This window comes from Petromyzon marinus, chromosome 10 (genome assembly GCF_048934315.1).
Source record: "Petromyzon marinus isolate PM22_M1 ecotype Great Lakes invasive population chromosome 10, UKy_Petmar_22M1.pri1.0, whole genome shotgun sequence".
NCBI classification, from domain to species: domain Eukaryota; kingdom Metazoa; phylum Chordata; class Hyperoartia; order Petromyzontiformes; family Petromyzontidae; genus Petromyzon; species Petromyzon marinus.
Genome location: NC_133676.1, coordinates 525616 through 544349, shown reverse-complemented (window position 1 = coordinate 544349; position 18734 = coordinate 525616). Strand labels below are relative to the sequence as shown.

Sequence of the window (18734 nt, the reverse complement as noted above, 5' to 3'; positions counted from 1 at the left end):
CCTACAGTCGGCTTGAGGCTACACGAGCGGTATGTGTCTGTGTTCTTACTGCAAGCAGCTGCTAATGAAGGCCACAAGCTGAGCTCCACATCCCCGCAGCACCAAACGCAGGGGGACACTTGCCGGGAGTCGTTTCCTGGCCGGGCAGTGAGGCTGGCCGGCCTCATCTGTAGGACAGAGACAGAGAGAGATATACATACACACAGAGAGGGAGATAGAGACAGAGAGATACACAGAGAGACAAACAAAGAGGAAGAGAGACAGAGAGAGAGACACATACACAGACAGAGAGATGGAAAGAGAGACACACAGAGAGAGGCACGCACAGTGTCACCAACCACCTACCCACCTACCCACCCACTCACCACCACACCGCTACCCCTACAACACCACCACCTCACCCCCACACCACCTCCACTACCACCTCTACGCCACCACCAAAGCACGACCACCACCTCACCACCACACCACCACCACCTGACCACACCACCACTACCACCATACCACGACACCGCTACCCCTAGAACACCACCACACCACCACCATCGCCACCACCAACACCTCACCACCACTACCTCACCACTACCTCACCACAACCACACCAAAACCACACCACCACCTCACCACCACACCACCACCACCTCACCACCACACCGCTACCCCTACAACACCACCTCACCACCACCACCACACCACCACTATCCATTGCCATACCACCACCTCACCAACACCACCACACCACCTCCACTACCCCATCTACACCACCATACCACCACCACCTCACCACCACCACCACCACACCATCATCACCTCACACCACACCGCTAGCCCTATACCACCACCACATGACCACTACTTCACCACCATTATTGCCACCTCTACACCACCACACCACCACTACCACCATACCACCACACTGCCACCTCTACACCACCACCACACCACCACCCCGCCACCACCACACCACCACTATCGCCACCACTAACACCTCACCACCACTACACCTCACGACCATCACACCACCACCTCACCACTATCCACTGCCACACAACCACCACACCACCACCTCACCACCACCTCACCACCTCCACTACCACCTCTACACCACTACCACCTCTACACCACCACCACCTCACCACCACCACCTCACCACCACCACCACCACACCATCACCACCTCACCACCACACCGCTAGCGTTACACCACCACCACCACCACCTCACCACTACCTCACCAGCACTTCACCACCACCACACCACCACCTCACCACCACCACACCACCATCACACCACCCTTCAACTCACCAAAGTATGCCGCTCTTTTGCGAGCTTTCTCCACCATTTCTTTTGGAGGCATGCCCAGGATCTGCGCAACCATTTCAAGACAGACACACAGAGGGACACACGCATGTTACACGAATGTTACACGCGTGTTACACACGGGGACCCATACAGAGACCCATAGGGACTCACAGAGACCCATATGGATCCACAGAGACCCATAGAGAGACCCATACGGACCGACAGAGACCCATACATAGACCCATAGAGGTCCAGAGACTCATATAAAACCATTGAGACTCAGAGGCCCACACTAAAACTGAACTATTTTGATTTCACCAGGGAAGGCCCCACTGAGCTACGTGGCTGTTTTTCATTGGCTGTACGACGAAAGACCTGAACGTGACATTATCGTTGTTGCTCAGCGCATCTAGCATCATGGGTGAGTAGGTGGGTGGGGGGAGGGTGAGTGGGTGGGTTAGTGGATAGGTAGGTGGGTGGGTGAGTGGGTAGGTAGGTGAGTGGGTGAATGGGTGGGTAGGTCGGTGGGTAAGTGGGTGGGTGAGTGGGTGAGTGGGTGAGTGGATGGGTGAGTGGGTGAGTGGGTGAGTGGATGGGTGGATAGGTCAGTGGGTGTGTAGGTGGGAGGGTTACTGGGTGGGTAGGTGGGTGAGTCAGTGAGTAGGTGGGTGGGTGAGGGGGTAGGTGGGTGGGTGAGGGGGTGGGCGAGTGGGTGGGTAGGTGGATGAGTGAGTGGGTGGGTAGGTAGGTAGGTGGGTGAGTGGGTGGTTACGTGGGTGTGTAGGTAGGTGGGTGGCTGGGTAAGTAGGTGGGTGAGTGTGCGGGTAAGTAGGTAGATGGGTGGGTGGGTAAATGTGTAGGTGAGTGAGAGGATGCGTAGGTAGGTGGGTGGGTAGGTGAGTGGGTGGGTGGTTGGGTGGCTGGTTGGGTGACTGGCTGACAGGGTTGGGTGACTGAGTGACTGGCTGGGTGACTGGCTGGCTGTGGGCCAGGTCGTCGCTCGAGGCCCCCCAGGGAGGCTCCCCAGTCACCTCGATGCAGCAAGCCAGGTGGTCGTCGCGGCTGAACGAGAGGAAGAGTTCCCTGTCGGTGGCCAGCTTGGCGACGGTGCAGCCCAGCGACCATGTGTCCACAGCGCAGGTCGCCGGGTAGCCGAGAAGCACCTCGGGGGCCACGTAGGCGAGGGTTCCTCCCACGTGCGAGGCTGTGCAGACGACAACAGCAGCGATGATGATGAAGATTGTAGACTAGGTACGTGTGTGTAGGTGGGTGGGTGGGTTGGGTGGCTGGGTTGGGTGGCTGGGTTGGGTGGCTGGGGCAGTGGCTGGGTGGGGGGTGGATGGTTAGGCGGGTGAGTGGGTGGGTGGATGGATACATGGATGGGTGAGTGGGTGGGCGGGTGGGTGAGTGGGTGGGTGGGTGGATTCATGGGTGGGTGACTGGATGGGCAGGTCAGTGGGTGAGTGGGTAGGTGGCTGGATGGGTCGGTGGGTGGGTGGGTGCATAGATGGATGGGTGGGTGGGTCAGTGGCTGGGCGGGTGGGTGGATGGCTGGGTGGGTGAGTGGGTGAGTGGGTGGGTGAGTGGGTGGATATCCGGCTGGGTGGGTGGGTGGGTGGGTGGCTTGATGGCTGGGTGGGTGGATGGCTGGGTGGGTGGGTAGATAGATGGATGGGTGGTTGAGTGGGTGTATGGGTGGATGGGTGTATGGGTGGATGGGTGTGTGGGTGGGTCGCTGGATGGGGGGGGTCGGTGGGTGGGTGGGTGGATGGGTGGGTGGATGGGCGCGTGGGTGAGTGGGTGGATGGCTACCTGGCTGGGTGGATGAGTGGGTGGGTGGGTAAGTGGGTGGATGGCTGGCTGGCTGGCTGGGTGAGTGGGTGGGTGGGTGAGTGGGCGGATGGCTGGCTGGGTGGATGGGTGAGTAGGTCGCTGGATGGATGAGTGGGTGGGTGGATGGCCGGGTGGGTGGTTGGGTGAGTGGGTGGCTGGATGGCTGGGTGGAGGGGTGGATGGGTGGGTAGATGGATGGCTGGGTGGGTGGGTGGATGGCTGGGTAGGTGGATGTATGGATAGATGGATGGGTGGGTGGGTGAGTGGGTGGTTGGGTGAGTGGGTGGCTGGGTGAGTGGGTGGCTGGGTAGCTGAATCAGTGGGTGGGTGGGTGAGTGGGTGGATGGCTCGCTGGGTGGGTGCGTGGATCGCTCGGTGAGTGGGCGGGTGAGTTGGTGGCTGGATGGCTGGGTGGGTGGGTGTCTGGATGACTGGGTGGGTGGATGGATGGGTGGGTGAATGGCTGTGTGGATGGGTGCATGGATGGATAGATGGATGGATAGATGGATGGGTGGGTGGATGGGAGAGTGGGTGGGTGGGTGGGTGGATGGGTCGGTGGGTTGATGGGTTGATGGGTTGATGGGTGGATGGGTGAATGGATGTGTGGGTGGGTGGGTGAGCGGGTGGGTGGATGGGCTAGTGGGTGGATGGGTGGGTGGGTGGGTGGATGGGTGGGTGGGTGAGTGGGTGGCTGGATGGCTGGGTGGGTAGATGGATGGGTGGATGGCTGGGTGGGTGGGTAGGTGCATGGATGGATATATGGATGGGTGGGTGAGTGGGTTGGTGGATGGGTCAGTGGCTGGGTGGGTGAATGGGTAGGTGGGTGGCTGGGTGGGTGGATGGGTGGGTGGATGGATGGGTGGGTGGGTGGATGGGTCAGTGGGTGGGTGGATAGGTGGGTGGATTGATGGGGGGGTCGGTGGGTGGCTTGATGGGTGGGGGAATGGATGGGTTGATGGCGAATGGATGTGTAGGTGGGTGGATGGGTGGGTAGATGGGTGTGTGGGGGTGTCAGTGGGTGGATGGGTGGGTGTGTGTGGGTGTCTCCACTCACTTTTGCCATCCACAAAGAAGCTTGAGGCGAAGTTCCTGACCCTGACGATGCCATCCGCGATGTTCGCCAACAGAACGTTGCTCTGGATGGGGAGTGAGCCGCAGGGAGGGAATTCACACCCAGCATGGTAAAGGCGGTGAGCGTCGTTTACGACCGAGCGTCTGTGCAGGGGGACTGCCTCCGCTCACAGACGTTCAACTTACGAAGTTTCAGAGATATGCGCAAAAAAACAGTGACATCTACATCTGCAGAACGTGAAGAACCTGTGGCATCTACATCAACAGAACATGAACAACCTGTGGCACCTACAGAACGGGAAGAACCAGTGGTATCTACATCAACAGAACATGGAAAACCAGTGGCATCTACAGAACGTGAAGAACCAGTGGGATCTACAGAGCATGAAGAACCAGTGACATCTTCATCTACATAACGTGACGGAACAGTGGCATCTATATTTACAGAACGTGAGGAACCAGTGGCATCTACATCTACAGAACGTGAAGAACCAGTGGTATCTACATCTGCAGAACATGAAGAGCCAGTGGCATCTACATCTGCAGAACGTGAAGAACCAGTCGCATCTACATCCGCAGAACATGAGGAACTATTTGCATCTACATCTGCAGAACATGAAGAACGAGTGACATCTACATCTGCAGAACGTGAAGAACGAGTGGCATCTGCATCTGCAGAACGTGAAAAACCAGTGGCATCTACATCTACAGGACGTGAAAAACCAGTGCCATCTACATCTACAGGACGTTAAGACATAGTGGCATCTACATTTGCAGAACGTGAAGAACCAGTGGTATCTACATCTGCAGAACATGAAGAACACCAGTGACATCTACATCTGCAGAACATGAATAATCAGTGGCATTTACATCTGCAGAGCGAGCACCAGCACCCCAGCGTGTACAACAACCGCCATTCGCCACTAAGTGGCGGTGACGTCACCACGACGCTTGTGCCAGGCCATGTGCACCTTGAGGCTACGTGAAGTGTCGAACGCCCGCTGGCAGGAGGTCACGGGGCAGACCCAAGTGCCACGGGTCGACTGACTCAGATGACTGGCTGATGCACCACCTGTGCCCCCTACTGTGCCAACCTTCTGTGCTTTAGCCACCCGGTGCTCCGCTCGTTATTGTGAGCGTCGCTCCTCCATCCTCCGTTGTTGTTGGAGGGCAACTGCCTCCAACTGCCCAGCAGCGTCCTTCACGAGCCTGCTCCACAGAGGCCGATCTTGACACCACTGGTACCAGTCATCGGCAAGTCCACTTAGCTCCACGTCCTTCTGTGCCACATCACTCCATCTCTTCTCTAGCCCGTGCCGCGCCCATTTAGCTCCCTAGATCCGGCCGAACAAAAGCTGTTTCGGCATGCGGTGGCTGGGCATGCAGGCTACATGACCCAGCCAACGCAGCCTTGCCTGCCGGAGGAGCTCACCGATGGAACCGTGCCAAGATCTTTGAAAGATTTGTGAGCTCCTCACACAATCCAGCCAGGTTAAACCCAGGATGGATCGTAGGCAGGCTAGCCTATATGTTTCTAACCGGCAAAGATTAGGGGGGTCCACGTTTCGCAAGCGTAGAGAAGGGAGGGAATAACCGTGGCCGAGAAGACCTGAAGCTTAGTGCGGAGCGACAGACCAGGTAGCTTCCACACAGCGTTACGCAACCAATGAAAAGATATTGCCACTCGACTGATTCGGAGTGAGACCTCTGCTGTTAAACTGGAGCCGGTCATAAGCACACTGCCCAGGTATGGGAAACTCTCCACTCTCTCCACAACTGCCCAATCACCGATTGAGAGTTGTGGGGGTGGAGTGTCCAATGGTACAAAATACCCAGGCAGGTGCTTAGTTTTGGTGGGGCTGATGGTAAGGCCCCATCTCTTAGTGGCACGCTCCAGTCTCAGCAGCAGCATCTCCAACTCCTCCTCTGAATGAGCAGCTATTACCAAATCATCGGCATACATAACGTGGTTGAGCAATAGGGAGCCATCCCTTGACCGCACCCGGGCATCGATCAGCCCCTCATTATATCTGTACCAAATGGAGATTCCCCCGGTACAGCTATTGAAGGCTTAACGAACTACGTAGTCAAAATTGATGTGAAATAATGTGGGAGCCAGAGGACATCCCTGTCGCACCCCAAGGTGTACAGGTAATGGCTCTGACTCCCGGCCACGTAGTTTTACCCGGGCCGGCTCACCATCATGAAGGTCCTTAATGATCGTGAGCAGAGGGTCAGGGACTCCAAAAGCACGAAGATCAAGGTCAATAAAGCAGAGATGTAGGTCTTGTTGGAATTCCCTACACCTCTGCTGTAGCAGACGGACAGAAAATATGGCATCTGTGCAGGACCGCCCTTTCCTGAAACCACATTGGGGCTCCGCAAGCCTCTCCTCAGCGTGCCTGGCAAGGCGATGTTGAATAATCCTTGCCAGGACCTTTCCCGGCACACTGAGGAGTGAGATGCCCCTGTAGTTGTTACAGTTTTTGCGGTCCCCCTTCTGCCAATCCTGCGGAACCCATCCAGTGGTCCAGACTGTTGTTATGAAGTCATATAGGGCAGTCTGTGCACAAACGCCACCCTCCCTCAGCATTTCGCTTGGGAGATCATCTCTATCCGGTGCCTTTCCTGGTCTCAGACTCCGGATCACCTTCAGTACTTCCTCAACAGATGGCACCTCAGCCAGCCACTCACAGGGGGTGACTTCTTCCAATATTTGAGGCACTGCAGCCTCAGCAGGATCATCCCCACTTTGTGCCACGATGTTTTCCTGGCTGATGGATTTCCCCTCCCCCAGGACCTCACAGAAATGCTCAGCAAATCTGCAAACCTGTTCCTGGGGGTCAGAGATTGGATCACCGTTTTTTCCCCTAATGATGGTAATAGGTGTGGCGCTGCAGGTTACTTTTTTGATGGAGTTAAATAGAGATTTGTGATCGCGGGCCACTGAGGCAGACTCCATCTCCTCAGCAACCTGCGACCACCACCCATCATTGCAGCGCCTCACGGCTCTCCAAACCTCCGAGCGAAGGCTGTGGTAAGCCTCCTCATTCTCTGACGTGGGATTCTGTAGCCAATGACAGTGGGCCTGTCGCTTTTTCTCAACCAACCTCAACACCTCCTCTGTCAGTCAGGGTCTCTGGGGAGGTCTGGACCACGTACCCAAAGCAGCCATTGCAGCTGCATGAGTCACAGTCCTAAACCTCGCCCATTTACCCTCGACATCAGGAGGAGTGGGGGACAATGCCAACCCCAGCCGCAAGCGATGATGAAATTCTCACTTGCAACTTTCATCAGATAACTGAGACCAGGCCACTTTAGGTTGGAATGGGGTCCTGGGTGTACACCCAACACCGGAGTGGAAGAATGGCAGGTGCATCTTACAGATGACTAGTCGATGGTCAGAGGGCAGATCAGCTCCACGGTAGGTCCTGGTGTCAAGGACATGGGCTCGCATCCTCTAGTCCGTCACTATGTAGTCCAGCAGATGTTCTTGCTTGGACCCGGCATGCATCCATGATGTTGTGTGGATGCGCCGATGCCGGAACAGCGTGTTGGTAATTACAAGCCCATGGGTTGCACAAAAATCTAGCAGCCTCCTACCGTTGTTATTGAGCTGATCTGGCCCATGCCCTCCAATCACTCCAGACCAGGTGCCAGCATCATGACCAACTCGGGTATTGAAGTCACCCAACAAGATGACTCTATCCTGAGGGGCCACTTTAGCCAGCACCTGTGGCACGAGGTCATAGAAGGCATCTGACTCATCGGCTTTGCCTGCATCCCTCCACGGATGTTCGTCTTCGGAGGGGGCATAAATAACCACGAACACCACTCCTCTCCTCCGGTTGATGGGAAGGCGAGCCCAAAGTAGCCTGGGGCTTACAGCTTCCCACACCTCACCGCCACGCTCCCACGCCCCCTTCATTCTTTTGTTCAAAAGAAGAGCCACATCCTGTTGTTTGGCAGTCTGTTGCCCCGAGTAGAGGACTGTCCACCCCTCATGGTGGCAGGAGCCAGAACCGGTCCACCGGACCTCCTGAATGCCACAGAGATCCAGGCGGTACCGGTCCAGCTCCCGACAGAGGAGTGGCAGCCTCTCCTCCGCAGTGAGCGTTCGAACATTCCACGTGGCCACACGAAGTGGCTTTTCGTTGTTTCTGGAGGAGCCCCGAGTGTAGAGATTCAATCTCCTGGCTCCGCCAATTGGAGTTTGGCCAGGAGACGTCAAAAATGCTTGTCCCCCTGGGGCCTCCGGCACAAGCTTATTAGTTACATATTTCAGTCGTGGTTTAGTGGTAAAATTTTGAAGGTGGAGGGGTTACCAGCCCCTCGCACCCATCCAGAGCCCCCCGTTTAGCCACTGTGGTGGTCACAGACGCCATGAGGGGAGTAGCCAATCGGAATTGGCCCTCCCCCCACAGCACTGTCCACGACAGAGTTGCCCATCCGGCACTGCGAGGAGTTAGCGGGTTGTTTTACCGTGTACTCACCCACACACGCAGACACACCCACACACAGACACTCACACACACACACTCACACACAGACACCCACACACATATACACCCACACACACAGACACCATTACACAGCATGCACTCCACTCACGGGCTTGATGTCCCCGTGTACGATGCCCCGGGACTTGGTGTGGGCCAGGAAGTGGAGGATGGCCCTAGTGTACGACCTCACCGCATCCTCGTGACTTTGCCACAGCGTCATCTGTCTGAGCACGCAATGGAGTTTCGCCCTGCCACGCGGAGAGACAGCGACCATGTCAGTCACATCAGCGACGACGTCAGCGACGACGTCAGTGACATCAGCGGTTAGCGTGCTGCGCTGCGAACCTGGCGAACTGGGCTCGGTTCCCGCTCATGGCCAACACCCAGTGACGATTATCTGAACCGGTCCTGGGTCTACCCTAGGTCGACTCAGCCTCAAATGAGTACCTGGTGCGATGTGTAAACATCGCCACTGGGGAGACAAAGACGGCCGCGCGTGGTGTTGGCCACCCACCCCCTCGTGTGCCGTGCCGGCCTTTAAAGGTGCTCGCTAACAGCACTTGCCACTACAGTCTGTTAAGGCTATATGGGGGATCTTTGATCTTTGTGTGCGTATGTTGAAATTCATTCACACCGTACGTAGCCAAGCATGCTAATGTGTGGGTCTCTATGGGTGTCTGTGTGGGTGTCTCTGTGGGTCTCTATGGGTCTCTGTGGGTCTGGGGGTCTGTGGGTCTCTGTGTGTGAATGTATGCAGAACTTCTTTTGCACCATACATAGCCAACCGTACTAATGTATGGGTATGGGTGTCTCTATGGGTCTGTATGGGTGGTGGTGGTGTTGTGGTGGTGGTGTTTGGTGGTGGTGGTGTTTGGTGGTGGTGTTTGGTGGTGGTGGGTGCTGGTGGGTGATGGTGGATGGGTGGTGGGTGGGTGGTTATGGTGGGTGGTTGGGTGAGGGGTTGTGCTGGTGATGGTGGGTGGTTGAGTGGGTGGTGTGGTGGTGATGGTGGGTGGGTGGTGGAGGGTGAGTGGGTGAGTGGTGTGGTGGTGAGTGAGTGAGTGGGTAAGTGGTGGTGGTGAGTGAGTGAGTGGGTGAGTGGTGGTGGTGGTGGGTGAGTGGTGGTGGTGGTGGTGATGGTGAGTTAGTCGGTGGTGGTGGTGAGTGAGTGGGTGGTGGGTGAGTGAGTGAACGAGTGAGTGGGTGAGTGAATGTTGGTGGTGAGTTAATGAGTGAGTGAGTGGTGGTAGTGGTGCTGGTGGTGTGCGTACTTCAACAGCTCCATGACAAGGCATTTGTGGCCTCGAAAGTAGAAAGTCTCCAGGACCCTGACTACGTTGTAGTCCACGTTGCTACGGTCGCTCTGGAGCTCCATGGACATTAGCAGCTCTGTTCTCTGGTGCTTTTCTTCCCTGGAGCTGCGAGCGAGTGAGCAAGTTCACAGAACGAGAGAGAGAAAGAAAGAGAGACAGATAGAGAGAAAGAGACATAAAGAAACAGAGATCAAGACAGAGACAGACAGAGAGAGACAGAGACAGAGAGTTTAGACTTTAATATACAGTGGGTCTGTGTGTGGAACACTGAGTAGTAGTAGTGGGTCTGTGTGTGGAACACTGAGTAGTAATAGTGGGTCTGTGTGTGGAACACTGAGTAGTAGTAGTGGGTCTGTGTGTGTAACACAGAGTAGTAGTAGTGGGTCTGTGTGTGTAACACTGCGTAGAAGTCGTATTGGATCTGTGTGTGTAACACTGTGTAGTAGTAGTGGGTCTGTGTGTGTAACACTGAATAGTAGTAGTGGGTCTGTGTGTGTAACACTGAGTAGAAGTCGTATTGGATCTGTGTGTAACACTGTGTAGTAGTAGTGGGTCTATGTGTGTAACACTGAGTAGTAGTAGTGGGTCTGTGTGTGTAACACTGAGTAGTAGTGGGTCTGTGTGTGTAACACTGAGTAGTAGTAATGGGTCTGTGTGTGTAACACTGAGTAGTAGTAGTGGGTCTGTGTGTGTAACACTGAGTAGTAGTAGTGGGTCTGTGTGTGTAACAGTGAGTAGTAGTAATGTGTCTGTGTGTGTAACACTGAGTAGTAGTAGTGGGTCTATGTGTGTAACACTGATTAGTAGTAGTGGGTCTGTGTCTGTAACACTGAGTAGTAGTAATGGGTAATGCGTAGTTGGTCTGTCGCTATCAATATTATCCACAATAGAGGTGAGTTTGGGTTATATGACGTAAATATAAATGTTGTGTCATTAAACCCGCCACACTGACACACGCCCAATTGGTTGAGGTGGTTTGTCACCTAAACACAAAACGCTTGGCCAGCTCGTTACTTGCTCAGCACTTAACTGGTTGTTGTGTTGGAAAGTGTCAAAGTCAATTGTCAGTGTTGTGGTGGGGTTCGTCTCCAACACACAACCAGTGGTGGCGGTGGTGGTGAGGGTGGTGGGGAGGTGGTGGTGGGGTGGGAGTGTCGCTGTGGAGGTGGTGGTGGGGAGGTGGTGGTTGAGCGATGGAGATTCAAGTAAAGGATGTTCAGTCATTGTTTGTTGTTGTGGTTCACAGCCAGCAGCAGTCCCATAGTGTGTGTTTGTTTATTGTTCTTGTTATTGGTGGTGTTATTGTTGTTGTTGACTGCACTGCTGCGCCAGGGCCCACTCACGTGGAGGGCGAGGCGAGGATCTTGAGAGCCACCATCGTCCGAGTCTTGTGGTCCAGACACCTCACCACCACGCTCTGCCCACCCTGCCCAATCTTCCTGTCCAGCTGGAAGCGGTAGTAGAAGTGCTCGTTCTGGACCTGCAGGGGTCACGGGAGGTCAGGGTGGGGGTCACGAGGAGGTCACATGTAGCCAACAGTGCTAATCTGTGGGTCACTGTGGGTGTCTGTGGGTGTCTCTGTGCGTCTCTATGTGTCTGTGTGTCTCTGTATGTGTGTATGTTGAACTTCTTTCGCACTGTACGTAGCCAACCGTGCTAATCTGTGGTGCTTTATGGGTATCAGTGTCTCTGTGTGGGCCTTCATGATAGTGAACAGGCCCGGGTAAAACTACGTGGCCGGGAGTCAGAGCCATTCCCTGTACACCTTGGGGTGTGACAGGGATGTCCTCTGGCTCCCATATTATTTAACATCTATTTTGACCACGTAGTTCGTGAAGCCTTCAATAGCTGTACCAGGGGAATCTCCATTTGGTACAGATATAATGGGAGGCTGATCGATGCCCGGGTGCGGTCAACGGATGGCTCCCTATTGCTCAACCACGTTATGTATGCCGATGATTTGGTAATAGCTGCTCATTCAGAGGAGGAGTTGGAGACGCTGCTGCTGAGACTGGAGTGTGCCACTAAGAGATGGGGCCTTACCATCAGCCCCACCAAAACTAAGCACCTGCCTGGGTATTTTGTACCATCGGATACTCCACCCCCACAACTCCCAATCGGTGATGGGGCAATTGTGGAGAGAGTGGAGAGTTTCCCATACCTGGGCAGTGTGCTTATGACCAGCTACAGTTTAACAGCAGAGGTCTCACTCAGAATCAGTCGGGCGGCAATATATTTTCATCGGTTGTGTAACGCTGTATGGAAGCTACCTGGTCTGTCGCTCCGCACTAAGCTTCAGGTCTTCTCGGCCACGGTCATTCCCTCCCTTCTCTACACTTGCGAAACGTGGACCCCCCAAATGGAACATCTTCGCCGGTTAGAAACATTTAGGCTAGCCTGCCTACGATCCATCATGGGTTTAACCAGGCTGGATTGTGTGAGGAGCTCACAAATCTTTGAAAGATCTGGGCAAGGTCCCATCGGTGAGCTCCTCCGGCAGGCAAGGCTGCGTTGGATGGGTCATGTAGCCCGCATGCCCAGCCAACGCATGCCGAAACAGATTTTATTCGGCCGGATCAAGGGGGCTAAACGGGCGCAGCACGGGCTAGAGAAGAGATGGAGTGATGTGGTACAGGAGGATGCGGTGTCAAGATCAGCCTCTGTGGAGGAGGCTCGTGAAGGACGCTACTGGGAAGTTGGAGGCAGCCGCCCTCCAACAACAACGGAGGGCGGAGGAGCGACGGTCACAACAATGAGCGGAGCGCCGGGTGGCTAAAGCACAGCAGGATGGCACAGTAGGGGGCACAGGTGGTGCATCAGCCAGTCATCTCAGACAGTCGTCCCGTGGCACCTGGGTCTACCCCGTGACCTCCTGGCAGCGGGCGTTCAACACTTCACGTGGCCTCAAGGTGCACCTGGCCTGGCACAAGCGTTGTGGTGACGTCACCGCCACTTAGTGGCGAATGGCGGTTGTTGTGTCTGTGTCTTTGTGTGTGTCTGTGAGTCTCACAAGGATGTAGTTGTTGTCGTCGTCGTCAAATTCTCCGTTCTTCACTCCCCCTCGTGAGCTTCCTTCCCCGTCCAGAGTGAAGAACCAAACTTCCTGCATGGTGGCCAGCTCCAGCTTCTGGCGCTCAGTCAAGTGAGGCTTGAAGAGACTCAGGATCGCTGCACACGTGACAACAATAACAACTTAAACTATAAACTAATTTTATTTACGCACACACCGGGTTAAGCCCCCCACCGAAGTGACTGGTATCATCATCCTAATCGTCGTCATCATCGTCATCATCATTATCATCATTGTCATCATCGTCGTCGTCATCATTATCATTGTCATCATCGTCGTCATCATCGTCGTCATAGTCATCGTCATCATCATCGTCGTCATCTTCATTATCATCATCGTCATCATCATCGTTGTCATCGTCGTCATCGTCATCATCGTCATCATCATCGTCGTCATCATCATCATCGTCGTCATCGTCGTCATCATCATCATCATCGTCAACATCGTCATCAACGTCATCGTCGTCGTCATCATCACCGTCATCATCATCGTCACCATCGTCGTCATCACCATGTGGGAGCCATTTGCTCTAAGTGCACGTTGATACAGACTTATAGAGACTCATAGAGAACCACAGAGATCCTCAGAGACCCACAAAGAACCATACTCATATAGAACCATAGAGACCCAAGGAGACCCATAGAGCCCCACAGAGATGCACAGAGACCCTCATAGACTCACAGAGACCCATACTCATATAGAACCAGAGACCCACAGAGACCCACTCATATAGACCATAGAGCCCCACAGATATGCATAGAGACCCTCATAGACCCATACTCATATAGAACCAGAGACCCACAGAGACCCATATTCATATAGAACCATGGAGACCCACAGAGACCCACACAGAACCATACTCATATAGAACCATAGAGACCCAAGGATACCCATAGAGCTCCACAGAGACGCAGAGACCCTCAGAGACCCACTGAGACCCATATTCATATAGAACCAGAGACCCACAGAGACCCATACTTATATAGAACCATAGAGCCCCACAGAGACGCACAGAGACCCTCATAGACCCACAGAGACCCATACTCATATAGAACCATAGAGACCCACAGAGACTGCCACTCATATAGAACCAGAGACCCACAAAGACCTATACTCATATAGAACCATATAGACCCACAGAGACCGATACTCAGAGACCCACGGAGCGGTACAGGGTGCGTGTACGGATGATGAACTTCGTTCGCACTGCACGTAGTTAACCGTGCTAAGGTATGGGTCTCTGTGGATCTATGGTTCTTTGTGGGGTGTATCTGTGTGTTTATGGGTCTCTATGGGTGTCTCTATGTGTCTTTGGAGTCTCTTTGGGTATCTCTGTGTGTCTATGGGTCTCTATGGGTGTCTCTATGTGTCTATGGGTATATCTGTGAGTCTCTATGTGTCTATAGGTGTCTCTGTGGGTCTAAGGGTCTCTATGGGTGTCTCTGTGGGTGGCTGGGTGTCTGTGGGTCTCTATGTGTGTCTCTGTGGGTCTCCGTGGTGGTCACTGCGTGGATTTGTTCCCCTTCACATTTTGAGGAATCACCATCGTCACGCTTTTATCAAAGTGTTTTTTCGCTGCTGCTGTGCATTTCCAGGCGATGACAATGATGATGATTTGATGATATCAGGCCACTTGGTTGAGCTGCTGCTATTTGAGCTGCTATCATTCTTAGACTTTGATGATTTTCCTGCTCATCTCTCTCTCTCTCTAACCTTTGGGTGATTTGCTGCGGATTAATCCGGTGCCAGAGGTGAACGCGCTCCACGTGGTGATAGATGGAGGCTGCCTCCCACTCGGTCCAGCTCGACTTGTCTACACACACACAAACACACACACGTACAAAGACAAAGATCCCCCGTATAGCTTGTAACAGACTGTTGGGGAAAGTGCTTATAGCGAGCCCCTATGAAGCCCAGCATGGCACACGAGGGGGTAGGTGGGCAGCACCATGCCCGGCCGCCTTTGTCTCCACAGTGGCGATGTCTACACACCACACACGGTACTCATTTGAGGCTGAGTCGACCTACGGGAGGCCCAGGACCGGTTCAAATAATCGTCACTGGTGTTGGCCATAAGCGGGAATCGAACCCGGGTTGCCAGGTTCGTGGCAGTGCGCAAACTGCTACACTACCGCTCCCCACATACACATAAATAAAAAATAAAGATCCCCCATATAGCCTTAACAGACTGTAGGGGGCAAGTGCTGTTAGCGAGCACCTATGAAGGCCGGAACGGTACACGAGGGGGTGGGTGGCCAGCACCACGCCCGACCGCCTTTTTCTCCCTAGTGGCGATGTTTACACACCGCACCAAGTACTCATTTGAGGCTGAGTCGACCTAGGGGAGGCCCGGGACCGGTTCAGATAATCGTCACTGGTGTCGGCCGTGAGCGGGAATCGAACCCGGGTCGCCAGGTTCATAGCGCAGCGCGCAAACCGCTACACTATCGCTACACACATACACACACACATAGACAAAGGTGCAGTAGACTCGTCAACACACACACACAAAGACAACGGTCCCCTTGAGGCTGTAACAAAACTGTGTTCAAAGGTGTGGGTGTTTGTAAGTGTGGGTGTTCATGAGTGTGGGTGGTGTTCGTAATTGTGGGTGTTCGTAGGTGGGTAGTGTTCGTAAGTGTGGATCTTTGTAAGTGTGGGTGGTGTTTGTAAGTGTGGGTGTTCGTAGGTGGGTAGTGTTCGCAAGTGTGGATCTTTGTAAGTGTGGGTGGTGTTCGTAAGTGTGGGTGTTCATAGGTGTGGGTGGTGTTCGTAAGTGAGGATGTTCGTCAGTGAGGTTGTTCGTCAGTGAGGGTGTTGGTGTGGTGTTTGTAAGTGAGGGTGTTCATCAGTGTGGGTGGTGTTTTGTAAGTCCTGGTGTGGTTCATATGTCGAGCAAAAGGGGTCACGCATACCATGGCGCTAATTCTGAGAGTAGCGTTGTTGTGCTCCGTAAATATCTCGGTGTCTCTGCGTGGAGAGTGGAGGGGGGGGACGGAGGAGAGAGTCAGTGGAGGGCGAGGTCACCGCGATCACAAGTGGACTCACATCGTCAACACGGACTCACACATTCATCACAAACTCACATCCTCACCACGAACCCGCATCCACACTACGGAATCACACCCTCACCAATAACCCACAATACAAACCCCATTCAACAAGAACCCACAACACGGATCCACACACTCACCAAGAACCCACAAAACAGACAAACACACTCTTACCACGAGCCCACAACACGGACCCACACACTCACGACGAACCCACAACACGGACCCACACACTCACCACGAACCCGCAACACGGACCCACACACTTCCCACGAACCCACAACACGGACCCACACACTCACCACGAACCCACAACACGAACCCACACACTTACCACGAACCCACAACACGGACCCTTACACTCACCAAGAACCCACAACACAGACAAACACACTTTTACCACGAACCCGCAATACGGACCCACACTCTCACCACGAACCCACAATACAAACCCACACTCACCAAGAACCCACAACACGGACCTACACACTCACCAAAAACCCACAACACAGACCAATACATTCACCACGAACCCGCAACAAGGACACACACACTCACCACGAACCCACAACACGGACCCACACACTCAACACGAACCCACAACACGGACCCACACACTCACCACGAACCCACAACACGGACCCACGCACTCACCACGAACCCACAACACGGACCCACACACTCACCACGAACCCACAACACAGACCAACACACTCACCAGGAACCCGCAATACGGACCCACACTCTTCCCACAAACCCACAACACAGACCCACGCACTCACCACGAACCCACAACACGGACCCACACACTCACCACGAACCCACAACACGGACCCACACACTCACCACGAACCCACAACACGGACCCACACACTCACCACGAACCCACAACATGGACCCACACACTCACCACGAACCCACAACACAGACCAACACACTCACCAGGAACCCGCAATACGGACCCACACTCTTACCACGAACCCACAACACGGACCCACACACTCACCAAAAACCCACAACACAGACCAATACATTCACCACGAACCCGCAACACGGACACACACACTCACCACGAACCCACAACACGGACCCACACTCACCACGAACCCACAACATGGACCCACACACTTCCCACGAACCCACAACACGGACCCACACACTCAACACGAACCCACAACACGGACCCACGCACTCACCACGAACCCACAATACAAACCCACACTCACCAAGAACCCACAACACGGACCCACACACTCACCAAAAACCCACAACACGGACCCACACACTCACCACGAACCCACAACACGGACCCACGCACTCACCACGAACCCACAACACGGACCCACACACTCACCACGAACCCACAACACAGACCAACACACTCACCAGGAACCCGCAATACGGACCCACACTCTTCCCACGAACCCACAACACGGACCCACGCACTCACCACGAACCCACAACACAGACCAACATACTCACCACGAACCTGCAACATGGGCCCACACACTCACCACGAACCCACAACACGGACTCATACACTCACCACGAACCCACAACACGGACCCACACACTCACCACGAGCCCACAACACGGACCCACACACTCACGACGAACCCACAACACGGACCCACACACTCACCACGAACCCGCAACACGGACCCACACACTTCCCACGAACCCACAACACGGACCCACACACTCACCACGAACCCACAACACGAACCCACACACTTACCACGAACCCACAACACGGACCCTTACACTCACCAAGAACCCACAACACAGACAAACACACTCTTACCACGAACCCGCAATACGGACCCACACTCTCACCACGAACCCACAATACAAACCCACAATACAAACCCACACTCACCAAGAACCCACAATACAGATCCACACACTCACCAAGAACCCACAACACAGACCAATACATTCACCACGAACCCGCAACACGGACCCACACACTCACCACGAACCCACAACACGGACCCACACACTCACCATGAACCCACAACACGGACCCACACACTCACCACGAACCCACAACATGGACCCACACACTCACCACGAACCCACAACACGGACCCACACACTCACCACGAACCCACAACATGGACCCACACACTCACCACGAACCCACAACACAGACCAACACACTCACCAGGAACCCGCAATACGGACCCACACTCTTACCACGAACCCACAACACGGACCCACACACTCACCACGAACCCACAACACGGACCCACACTCTCACCACGAACCCACAATACAAACCCACACTCACCACGAACCCACAACATGGACCCACACACTTCCCACGAACCCACAACACGGACCCACACTCACCACGAACCCACAACATGGACCCACACACTTCCCACGAACCCACAACACGGACCCACACACTCAACACGAACCCACAACACGGACTCACACTCACCACGAACCAACAACACGGACCCACGCACTCACCACGAACCCACAATACAAACCCACACTCACCAAGAACCCACAACACGGACCCACACACTCACCAAAAACCCACAACACGGACCCACACACTCACCACGAACCCACAACAC

The 18734-nt window shown here is 54.4% G+C and overlaps 1 protein-coding gene across 1 annotated transcript in view; it reads right to left on the bottom strand.

Annotated features, from left to right (window-relative positions):
- LOC142924185 (uncharacterized) overlaps positions 1 to 18734 on the bottom strand; it is a 29326-nt gene that overhangs the window by 4270 nt on the left and 6322 nt on the right. The window contains exons 2-11 of the mRNA XM_076065993.1: positions 16006 to 16060; positions 14804 to 14903; positions 13031 to 13188; positions 11364 to 11500; positions 9979 to 10125; positions 8817 to 8955; positions 4189 to 4270; positions 2333 to 2505; positions 1305 to 1365; positions 50 to 167 (exon numbers count right to left, since the gene is read on the bottom strand). Coding sequence (XP_075922108.1) covers positions 50 to 167; positions 1305 to 1365; positions 2333 to 2505; positions 4189 to 4270; positions 8817 to 8955; positions 9979 to 10125; positions 11364 to 11500; positions 13031 to 13188; positions 14804 to 14903; positions 16006 to 16008 — 1118 coding nt within the window. The 5' untranslated portion in view covers positions 16009 to 16060. The remainder of the gene's footprint in view (positions 1 to 49; positions 168 to 1304; positions 1366 to 2332; positions 2506 to 4188; positions 4271 to 8816; positions 8956 to 9978; positions 10126 to 11363; positions 11501 to 13030; positions 13189 to 14803; positions 14904 to 16005; positions 16061 to 18734) is intronic.